The sequence below is a fragment of the Brachyistius frenatus genome, unplaced genomic scaffold (assembly GCF_029030835.1).
Source record: "Brachyistius frenatus isolate BFR_SWC_R1_liver_20210118 unplaced genomic scaffold, ASM2903083v1 Contig_33, whole genome shotgun sequence".
NCBI classification, from domain to species: domain Eukaryota; kingdom Metazoa; phylum Chordata; class Actinopteri; family Embiotocidae; genus Brachyistius; species Brachyistius frenatus.
Genome location: NW_027210632.1, coordinates 3,177,679 through 3,189,862, shown reverse-complemented (window position 1 = coordinate 3,189,862; position 12,184 = coordinate 3,177,679). Strand labels below are relative to the sequence as shown.

The window sequence follows — 12,184 nt, the reverse complement described above, 5'->3', positions numbered from 1 at the left end:
CATCGTATGAGATCATTTTAAAGTGTTGGGGGGTGCTGGAAGGCAACCCTGTGCCAAAAGAGAAAGTGTAGATTACAGAAAGCTGATTCTGAGATAAACAGCCTCATATTGACTTGTTGCGCTCTGTTTAACTTCTGAGCAATGCAGATTGTTTGGGTTAGGGTTAGGCAGGATGATGCTTTGTGTCATCAGATATTCTTTTTGAATGAAGGCAGCGTGTTCGTAGCCATGTTGCTCGGCTGTTTTTGAGTCAGGTTATTCGATGTTTAGAGTGAGGCAAAGCTAAAAGAGTGTCTTTAGCCAAGCTTAATTTGCAGGATTACAGAAATGTGCAATTTGTTGTTTTATTTTGGCGGAGTCCACGGTGGCATGACCATCAGTCAAAGAAGAAGGGGAGCTAATTGATTTTGTAGTTTTTGTAAGAAAGAAATCTGCAAGATTAAGCTGGGCTTAATGCCATTCAATTTCAGAAATCCCTTGCCTTTGTCAAAGCCAATGGGAAGCATGTCTTTAGCTTCATGTTTGAGATCAGGGCTGTTGTTTGCTCTGCATGTCTAACACACACACACACACACACACACACACACACACACACACACACACACACACACACACACACACACACACACACACACACACACACACACACACACACACACACACACACACACACACACACACCCTTGCCTACGTTTGACCTCACACTCTGGACCCCTACTAGCTGGGACTGACTCGCCGTCCCCCTAGCGCCTAGACTGCCTCCTCCACACCCTCCATGTCAAACGGCATATAAATCCTGACAGAACTAACAGCTCCCATTGTATCACCTCTCCCCGCAGGTGTCTGGACACATTAAAACGGTGGAAAAAGAATTGTTGTGACACCTGCAAGTGTTTGTGCTCACTGCAGAGCGATTTCACCTGCCGGGGGGATTCCAGCACAATACTGATGCAAAGAACAACAGCAGTAACTCAATTAATATTATACTTCCTCTGTGCACAGAGACAGTTTGGTAACAGTTTGCTTTGAGGGATGTTTATCTTTGGTCGAGTGGAAGGTATTTGGGGTTAAGTTGTCTCTAAAACAATAAATGTTGATGATTATTTCCTTGAAGAAAAATCTAGGCTAAAGAGAAGACTGACTTAGCAAAGTTTTGAAAACACAAGTCTAAAGTCAGGTTTGTAGTGTACAAGCAGTTTAGATATTTGTCAAATGAATTAAGCCTGCAAATCTCAAACACATTGAATTAGGATTTGTTCTTGCACAATATCACATAAACAGCATGTCCAATTTTTAATCCCTTTGTCTTTGAAGTTCAGAATAGAAGATACTATTATTCTATTACACTATTTCACTGTTTCCTCTTTCTCGTTTGCTCATCCTCCCCCCTCCAGCTGTCTTTCTCTCTGCTACATGTCATTTTGAACTCTGCTCAAATGACTAAACCTCCACATCCCTGTCACCTTCACACTTTCTGAGCAAACTCTCTACCCATCCATCCATGCAACAACCCTACCCTTCAGCATCACTACACACAGACACTCTTGGACGATGTGTATAAATAGAGAGATTTGAGAACCCCCCCTCTGGCCAAAATGTCCAATTAACGTCAATCTAGACGCCTACACAGGCAGACTACTGTTAGTGCCGTACTCAGCACTAGTCACCCTGATGGCCACGCGCAGTGTCCAGTGTAGTCTGAACACTGGCATTAACAGCTCTCATGTCCCGATGCAGCTCCATTAAGGGGCTCAAGAGAAGCCATCACATGTCATGATGGTCCACTTTTTTTGGTCCTCTCTCAAAATATAACCCATCAAATGGGCCCTAGGTGTCTCATGAGAGGTATTTTATTCACTTAAATCTTCTAGTGTGTGATTAGGATGAGTTGACTTATTGCATATTTAACCACATTTCCTGATGTGTACAGAAAACTTTTATTTAGACTCTTTCAAAATTAGTAGGCCTACTGGTCATTAGTTTTGCCAGAGGTTCTCGAGTGGTCTTGCCTTAGGATGCACATTTTTGCTTAGTCACTTAATTGCAATCCAAATTTTGGACATTTTTGAGACACTTCTTTCTAAAAGAAATAGTGTAGTTATATCCAAAGCTTCCATGAACAGTTAAAAACATGAAATAAACAAAAAGAGCAACAAAAGTATAAGTGGGGCTAAAAACCAAATCTTTTTTTTTTTAAACAGACTTTTCGTGAATTACAGAGATACATTTTTCAAACGAGTTTAAACTGTCATTGCCCCTCAAGTTTCAAGAATCTAAATTGAACGTTATGAAATAAAAAACACTTCTAATCCTAACCCTGTTTAAGAATGCCCAAGTGAGAGTGTACTACTGATGTGACTATGATTTTGGTCATCACTGTCCTGACAACACAAGGAGTCAATAGCTACTACACCCATTCTGTGTCATGAGAAACTTATGTCCTCCGAAATATAAGTGCAGCAATTCTGTAGACTTCAAAATAAAAGTCTCCAATTCAAAATGGCGGCTCACAAGTTGAGAACCACTGCTCTACGTAATAAAATGATCATGTTGTTCCTGTCAGTAAGGCCACAGCTTTAGCTTGAGGATATATTTCTGGCTCATGTAAATACTCAGAGACAACAGGCAAGTAAAGCCACATTCAACTTTTGGTCACTTTCAACCTTTTTTCCAATATTTTGTTCGGTGTGCTTTTTTTCTGTCTTCCTGTGTTTCACACCATTGAATGATATATGACTATTAACAATTTTGGTAGCTCTTTCTCAGTAATGTCGTACATAATTGTGATGAAAGGTGATAAGGAAATAAACCTACAAACAAGTAAGGAGTGACGCACGCTTACTTGACAATACTGCTCTTCCATTGCTCTATATGTTGTTATACAGATGTGCTTCCTGTACCAAACAGGGCTCCCATCCAAACAGCTGTTAGCTATTCCCAAGGTTGCCCGGGCAACCGTTCAATGGAAAAATTCCTGGGAATTTCCATGTGGCAAAGGATTGTGAGTGAAATAATGCAGCACTGGGGTTGCTTCTTTCGTCCTATGGCAGTTTGTGTATGCGCCTCTTTTTTTCTTGAAAGAAACGTTTGAGTAGAAACCTAAACCAGACCCTAGAGCAAACTCAGAAGTCACACATAAGCAAGAGGTCCACAAAACTTTAGTGAACGAGGGGAGGGAGATTTATGGGAAGCCCCCCTTCCCCACTATCTTGTTTCTCTACTTACACTATACTTCTGAGTCAGGACACTCAATAGCCCCATCCCCAGACATGGGCTTGCCTAAATATAGCCATAACTGAGATGGAGGAGGGGGGGGGGGGCAATAGGAAACGAGTGGGTGAGAAGGACTAAAAATGAGTGAGTAAAAAAAGGCGAACCGTGAGAAAAGAGCAAAAGAAAAAACCCTAAAAGGGTAAAAAGAAACTACAGCGAGAGTAAAGAGCAAGTAGTACCTGAGGGATCCACCCTTACACACGTGTGTGTGTGTGTGTGTGTGTGTGTGTGTGTGTGTGTGTGTGTGTGTGTGTGTGTGTGTGTGTGTGTGTGTGTGTGTGTGTGTGTGTGTGTGTGTGTAACAGACACCCGTCAGCTGCCTGGTTCTGGGCAAGAGCATGCCTCCTGAAATATACCTGCTAGCACCAACTCCCTTGGGGCCAAGAGGTGCAAATCACAGCCAAGGAAACCCTAGACAGCCCCGAGCTGATCATCTCCATCTGCTGCTCATTACATTCGTTTCATCCTCTTCAAATCTCCCCGTATTATCAGTGTCGACTCAAAGTTGAAAGGAAATAGAATTCATCAAATATTTTCCTTCATTTAGCTTTTTAATTTAATGAAACATTTTTAATCCCTTTGTCTCTGCCAAAGCAGGGAAAAAAAATAGTTTAAAGCCCTGTGATTCAATCAAGAAACAAAGCCTGGAGCCTTTTCCATTGACTAAAATAAAACCGAATGTAAAAAAGAATACCTGTGTGTTGGACACAGTGACTGTAGCCAGCATGGTTTTCCAGGGATATGGGCACATTTTCTGGTTAAAATCTTGAGCGATGATGACGTGAAGCAAATGCGAATGTAAAAGCATGAACAAGTTCTCTTTGCTGCAAGCCAACTTTAAAATAATGACTCAAACGATTATCTGATCACAGAACAGCGGATTGAAGTCATGATTATCTTCTTTATCTTTCTATTGGAGGGATTTTTTTTTTTTTAATTGTTGCAACATATTATATTTTATGACCAAAGTGCTCTGCAGCAGTAAGATTGATCACCTGAGATCCAGAGAGAAGTTTGGCTACGAAATAAGGTGCATGTGTGTGGCTGCATGAGGGAACTGAGCCATGTTCACTAGAGGCCACCGTCTGTGTCAGTCCACTGGGATAAAAGTGTCTAGACAAACATGAAAACATCATACAATACAAAGACGGATGAAATTTCAACCCCTATCAAGGAAATTACACCAGATTGATCACTGAAAACAGACAATATTCTGACCTGGGTGGCTCATTTTCTCACTTGGTTTCAAGAGTAAAAAAGAAGGAGTAGTAAAACATTTAGGGAAATATACTTATTTTCTCTCTTGCCGAATGTTATTTTAGAAGATTGAGATCTGTTTGGTAAATATGAAGCTTGATTAAGATGCTCATTAGCTTAGACTGACATAAAGACTAGAAACAAGGGGGAAAATAATAATGACAACTCAACAAAGTCCTCCTGCCAACACCTCAGCGGCTCACTAATTCACATTTTATTTCATATCTGTAGCCCTGGGAACCTGCTCAGGGTGTAGTCTAGCTCTCACTCTATGTCAACTGCGATTGGTTCCCCCCGCATATTTGTGGCCGAATATCTGTCCGAGATGTCTGCGAAGCACTAACTGGAATCTTCTCTGTGTGCAGCCGGCTTGCTAGCATCTACTGATAGAATTTGAGACATTTAGGGAACATTGGTAAATTGTAGCATCTCGCGATAGTGAGGCATTCAGGGGTCATCTTTAATTGTAGCAGGGTTACGCTCTCCCCCTCTAAACTCTCTGCATGAAAACTTAAGTTTCATACCGTAATGTGTAAGTAATTTTTCTTTTCTTACAATGGATTTTATCAAATTGGTATCAAAACAAGTATCTTTCGGAAACCGGTATCCATACAAGTACCAAAATGTTTTGGGCTATACCTGGTCTTATGCATAGATGGATATCATATCTGTTTTATCTGTACAAAAAAACAAAGCATAAACATGTCAATTTGTGGTTTTAATAGTGATCATGTGAACAAAGAAAGAGTCCTGTCAAAGAGTCCTGAGGTTGTCAGGCAAGAACCTGAAACAGGAAGTCACTGATGCTGTCCAGAAATAGCCTGCATAAAATTACATATTATTTGAATACTTCAATTTGAAAAAGAAATAAGCATTTATCACAAAATGTCCAACTATTATTTTAGGTACACTAAATATTGTTGATGTCTTGTCTTCCTTCTAACTGTGGATCTTGATGTTGTTATGTTTAATAATGTTCTTTAAGACCCTTCCATATATCTGTATCATCTTTACAGGCTTCTTGCCTCATAACTACCATGTTGCTCTCTGCTCAGATGAAGCACCTCCTCAAATTATGTCTACTGATCGCTACAGACAAGGCCGCAAACACAACAAGCATGGCTCTTAACTGGTTGAGCATGAAATCTAGTTAGCCTTAAAAAAAAAAAAAAATTTAAATAAAAATTTTTTTTAAAAAGGAGTGGGAGAAAGGGAGCAGAGGGTGACAGAAACTGTGGAAAAAGAAAGGATATAAATTAAATATATCTGTCTATGACTCGGGTCACAGCCAGAAAGAAGCATATGATAAAGTCTTGGATCAGGTGGCTGAATTCAGCACAATATAATGGTGATACAGAGATCTGGACATTTCCTTAAATTTTGATGTCTGGATTTTTATGTTATGTCTTTTTCCTCTCCATTTCAATCTTTTCTTTTTTATCTCCCCTGATCTCCCAGCGTGCTAGATGGCGCTGAGATCTCTGGGGCACAGTCTATGACATCAGACTTTGCATTTCGGATTCGATGATGTTAATCATCTGCCTTCGGGCAACTATGAGAAGAGAGAGAGAGAGAAAAAAAGACACAAGGAGCAGGACGGAAAGAAGATGGTCAGGGAAATAACAAGACGGAAACAAGAGACCGATGAGAAAGAGAGTGAGAAGGGATGGAGGGGGGAGGGAGGCTGAGAAGAGGAGAGGGGACACGGAGATCTGAAACAGACAGATGCTGGCATGTGAGGTTAGAGATGGAGCCAAGAGATAGTCACAGCCATGAGACAGGGAGGAAGGAAGGAAGGAAGCAAGAAAGAAAGAAAGAAAATAGCAAAGCCAGCATTCACATAGTGTGTAATTGTCTTTTTTGTTTATCACAAAACACAGAGCTACTGAAGTTCTCATCCACATGTCTGAATTTCCTGGAGACAAACACGCTGGGTCAGTCTCTCCATCCTTGCCCCTCTCGTCTTCTCTCTGTAACTTTCACCTTGAGGAGTCAACGTGAAGCTTGTCACTCAAAATCACCATCACTACATCAGTACACCATGCCTGGCCGCAGTTGCTCACAATGAAACAGTGAGAATGAAAGGAAAATGAATCAATTTAAGCTTAAGAAATTGTAACTATTACTGGTGACGAAGAAGCAGATTTCAAAATACAGAGGATGATAACCAAATGTTTTCAGTTTGGTTCTGGCTTCCAATTCCCTAATTCGAACGATGAGAGTCAAACACATCAGTGGACGTGGGTCTGCAGTTGGCCAAGCCTGTGTGAAAATCATGTATACAACCCACAGATCAATTCACTTAGTGCCCATGGAATACAGGGAGTGGGTAGGCCACTCTGCTTGTCTGACATCATTGTACTCGGCCATTAGGCTAAGTGCCATCATGGCTCACCACGTCTCTGGGACCGTTACTTGGGCTGTATGCAAAACCGAACCCGGTCATCTTGGCTGCCTCAGAACCATCTGGGAATATCTTGAACCTGTTGATTAAGTGCGAGCTGCAGCACAAACACGTTTGTTTTAATTTCGGAACTCTATTCCTGTTTCCGCTGATACATCATTATATCTATAAATGTAGCACTGCAAATATAGAGGTTGGGTCAGATTTAGACGGCGGTAGTGATACCTCGACTGTGCCAGCGATAGCTCTACTTAATCACATACAGTAAATTCATATTTCAAGTTTAACATCCCGCAGGGCAAGCAGAGAGTTTTTACTTCATAGATGGAGGCCAAACTACTGAGACAATTAGTAACAGAGCAAAGCTGAACTACTGAACTGCATATTGGAAATGAAAAGTACTTATAAATCCATATGGAGATATGGTTATCTTACACAATTTCTACCGAGCATGTGTTTAAGTCACTGGTGCCTGGAAATCATCTTTTGAGTCTTTTAGAACATTTGGAGGAATCTGGCAGGTCTTCAAAAGGTTTTCACATGCAGCAAAATGAAAAACAGTTTAAGGCCACCCTTATTTTTATTTTTTAAAACCTAATTACAATCGTTTTATTATTGATTATTCAATTAATAATTGTCTCAATGAATCAATTAAATATGATGTCTAAAAATAGTCCAATACATGTCACAAGTTCACAGAACCCAAGGCAGCCTCCAAATATAACACATGACAGCAGTTAAAACTTCAAAAGATATGAAATTTAACATCATAGAAAACAAAAAAACATCAATATTCATGAACACAATTTATTAATTAATTGTTGCCATTATTATTATTATTTTTTAATTTGAAGGATCAGTTCATAATTTCTACTCTTTCATTCTGGCAAAACTGAGTGTGCTTTCTATTGGTCTTCCAGTTTCAACTTTCATGTGCCTCACAATTAATCTGATTCATTACAACAACTCTAAGCAAGTGTGCATCCCCTCTAAACTGTGGTTAAGGAAAAGTTCCGACATTCAGACCTCAGTCTGCCTCCCTGGGATGATTCATATGACAGCCAGCCACATGTCACACTGCTGCAGGCTGGCAATAAATGGACAAGTAGCTGTAAATATCACGTTTCACAGTGTAAAGTTGTATCCCGAGTAATGAGCAATCATCATCAGCTGGAAAGAAGACCACAAGGCTTTCTGCTGCTGCGCTTTACAGAACATTTGCCACCAACTTAAAACTGAATTTAAGGACGAAATGTTCTTCGACAATCACAAAATAAAGCTTGATTCTGTAGAATACAACTCTATGAAACGCCAGGCTGTCATTTCTATTACCCAAGACTTTCAAAAGCCAACAGGCTGTTTTGAAGCTTTACTCACATCTGTGCTGTTGGGAATTGTCCAGTCGACGCGGACGAGATGGTCGTCAGCAATAAGAATACACAGAATGAGTAATCCATCGCTTTGTTTATTTCCCCCAAAGCAGGACCCAGACTTGGAGAAGATTCACCTAAAAAAAACAAAAGGTCCACAAATCCACAGCGCCGTGCGTACTTCTTAGCCAAACGCCTCACACCGCCATCGGTGCGCGTTTGGAAACAAATCTCATCTGGTATCTATGTTCCCCCCACCGGTGGAGTTGAAGAGTGGGCTTTTTTAGGTTCAGCGAGAGTGTGTGTGTGTGTGTGTGTGTGTGTGTGTGACTGACTGTTAAGCGAGTGCCTTAAACTGCGATAGGCTATTAGAGCAGGATCTACGGCGTGTGTCAAAAAAGAAAAGGAGAAAAGGGGAGGGCGCATTCAAGATCTTCATCTTGGCCGGCAGAGCGGTGCCACTCCGCACACTGCAAAAAACATATGACCCTGCAGTTTGCAGTGTTAAGCATGTGGGAAAGTTGTTAAATTGAGTGACATCTTTCCATATTTTATACTTTTTTTTTTTTTTAGTTAAGAGTTCTCAATGGTTTAGCAAAAATATGTTACTGCGATCTAGTTTAGAGATTTGGAGAAATATTTCTGTGAAATTCCGGACAAAAGTGGAAAAAGTCGATCTAATTATATCAATGAGACTAATCTCACTTTTTATGAAACCTAAAAATTATAATATAAGACACTGTATGGACACTTTTGAAGTGTGGACTGTTGTTAATGACATTTTTTTTACAGTGTGTATTCGTGTTCCTGACGCACGAACGGGTTTCCGGGCGCCCGTTCCACCACACGTAGAAACTATTATGCATGGCTCTGTCGCCATTGGGGTCCTGTCAAGCATGGGACAAACACCGCCTCTTAACAGCATGCAGACACCTTCCTGTCAGTGTATAGTTTGCCTTCAGATTAATGTGCCCGTCTCCCTTTAGCCTACCAACCTCATTAACCTTATGTGACCTCCAGTGCATCAAAGGTCAGAGATCAGTCTATATAAAGAAGAGGAATATCCTGTTTTTGTTATGATACCCTCAAAATAATTGTTCTTCTTCTCCTCTATAGCCTTTAGTCTCCACAGACTGATATTTCTTATGATGAAGCATATGAATTAAACTCCTCCAATGAGCTGCATTCTCCAAATTAAACCCTCCAGAGCTGACTTCAGATGAGTTTTGTTCTCCTTCTTCTGCATGCTTGACAACAATATTCCACCACAAGCCAGGTGATATTACGGCGTACACTTGAGGACAGCTTCGCTTGTGTCTGTTCACGTGTGCAGCTCAAAGCATTTCGGGCCCTCAACCTGATTGCAGTCCATGTCAGATTCAGCCAAGAATCTCAAGAAAAACTCACAATTATCCTCTAATAATGTACATCATTATAAACATTCATTTCATTTCAAGCAGTGCAGGGCTTCTGCTTATGCAGAAATGTGATAATAAATTCCAATTGCTCCTCCACTTGCTCCAAGGGCTGTGGCAAACTTAATAGGAAGTGACAATTCCCTTTGCTGGGACAATCAACAAGGTAAATACTAGAATAATATACTGTACTTTCTAATGGGGTTTTCTCCACAGCCCTTTGTCAAATACAAAACTAATCTTTGACTAATTTCCTCAGAGCTCCGTGGTTATTTTGGAACCCCAAAGTTATCATCTCCGAGTTTAATTTCTGTCTGCCGACTGGGCATGAGTTCGATGTGTCTGCCATTGAGGGGCAGAGCAGACAAACAAGGCAAAGTGTTGCTCACCTGCTATTATGTGAATCACACAAATAGATTTACTGAGCAAATAGCTGCCCATGTTCCCCCTCTTAGGTTTCAATAACTCATATAAAAGCTGCTCCTCTGGGACCTCTTGCCGGGCAGGGCTGCGAGCTGGGGGAAGAGGGGTGTATTTACAGAGCAACAGTGAAGAGGAGGGGCCGGTTAGGAGAGAGTGTCATCCATGCAGAGAGATGAGCGATTGCTTGGAAGTTTACATGGAGATGAACATACTTTAGTCAGGAAATTATCTGTTCATAAATAACAAAATGACACCAGTCCATTATAAAATTATTCAGAGTTCTAAAGACAAAAAAAGGCACCATGTGTTCCCTCAAACAAATAAATCCAGCATCAATCCCTCATGCTGCCCCTGTTTTTGAAACAGGCAAGCAAATGCAACACTCTCTTAAACAGGATTATATGGGATTTTCACAGGGATTAGTTTTGTCTCACAAAAGCCTCTCAAAAACAGCCAATTCAGTATGACTAAATACATCCCATTTCCATAAATAATCAGATTACTAGGGCTTTAAAAGGTTCATCCTTAAACCTGCATTAATCAATAGTTTTATGTAAACAATAGATCAAATGACGAACGTGAAACAGTTTAGTGACAAACCCACATGATCAAACACAGCAACGTTTTTACATCTTTTAGCTCATTGTTCTGGTTTGAGTGCACACACCCGTACTATTTTAGTTTTTTCTCACTGCTCTAATCAGAACAGCTATTTTCACAGAAAAAGTTCTGATACATCCATGTACACCACCTGCCCTGCACCAAACAGCCAATTTAGTGCCTAAACACAGATAAGACAGGTGTGTTGTTAAGGAGTTTATAGGGAGCATAACAAAGCTAAAAAAAAGCAAGCGAAACACAGAAACATGACCTGTAGTGAATGCTTGTCTCTTTCTGTATCTGCTAAATGTGTAAATAGTGTATCTGTTTTCTAAGACATTTGCAGATCAGTTAAATTAATACAGGTTTAAGTGTGGGGAAGGCTTTTCTTCTGTTTCTTTTATTGTTTTACACATTCAGCAAATGTGAAAAAGTATAATAAAACTAACTGGGTAAAAACAGGCTACAATGTGTATGAGACCCCAACAATGTTCTTCATTGGGCATTTTAGCTTCTACCTTCTCTAAAGGTTGTGTGGATATCAGTTCTGCAGTTCACCGCACTTTCACTTTAACCTGTTGACCACCAAAGTACAGTTTGCTGCAGGTCATGTTCGCACAAAAGAGCAACAGACGAGGTGAAATCAGTGCAACTGTGTGTGAAACAGGGAGTGACAGGGATGTGTGTTTCTGGGTGAATTAGGAATGTGTGTGAGTGTTTGCGCGCGCGCGTGTGTGTGTGTGTGTGTGTGTGTGTGTGTGTGTGTGTGTGTGTGTGTGTGTGTGTGTGTGTGTGTGTGTGTGTGTGTGTGTGTGTGTGTGTGTGTGTGTGTGTGCATGTGCGTGTGTGTGTGTGTGTGTGTGTGCCTGGCAGGCAGCAGGTGTGGCCTCTGCCATCAGCTCCCGACCCCACCCACCTGTCCAGGGAATTGCCCGGTTGCCGTCGCCTAGCAACTCATTCGTCATCTCCACGATGACTCGTTTACAACTGAGCCACAACGCTGTTGTTTTCCCGATCAGTGAGGGCACATCTTATTGTGTGTGTATGTGTGTGTTTATGCTGGGAGCGGTACAGGAGTTAAGTTGCCAAGAAAATAAAACATACATTAATAAGTGGGCATTTTCCATTTTAAGCAGATCATTTATGATCTTATTCACCCTTCTAACTTGATTGCCTTTAAAAAAAAAGTTATAGCCTAAACCTTTTCAGTGTTAACATCACCCATTATCCATGAATAATCAGCCATCTCTCATGAACTCTCATTTTTAATATGAGAGCAGAGACGAGTAAGCAGTGCTTGATAAAAAGGTTTAATTTCCCCCAAAATTTAAAATCTCATTAAAACACATTTGCAGAGCAAGAGTTTTGGCATGTTATTTAAATAAGATTTGCAGTGCACCTGTGGCCATTTTCTACATTGGATTACACTTTAAAGTCAAGTA

At 40.7% G+C, this 12,184-nt stretch overlaps 1 protein-coding gene across 3 annotated transcripts in view; it reads right to left on the bottom strand.

Moving 5' to 3' along the window:
- Positions 1 to 8,670, bottom strand: part of cacna2d1a (calcium channel, voltage-dependent, alpha 2/delta subunit 1a) — an 88,125-nt gene extending 79,455 nt beyond the window's left edge. The window contains exon 1 of one of the 3 annotated variants that reach the window (XM_069700376.1): positions 8,312 to 8,670. In XM_069700376.1, coding sequence (XP_069556477.1) covers positions 8,312 to 8,391 — 80 coding nt within the window. In that variant the 5' untranslated portion in view covers positions 8,392 to 8,670. The remainder of the gene's footprint in view (positions 1 to 8,311) is intronic. The other 2 variants (XM_069700378.1, XM_069700375.1) reach the window with 2 other exon arrangements.
- Between the last annotated feature and the right edge of the window lie 3,514 nt (positions 8,671 to 12,184).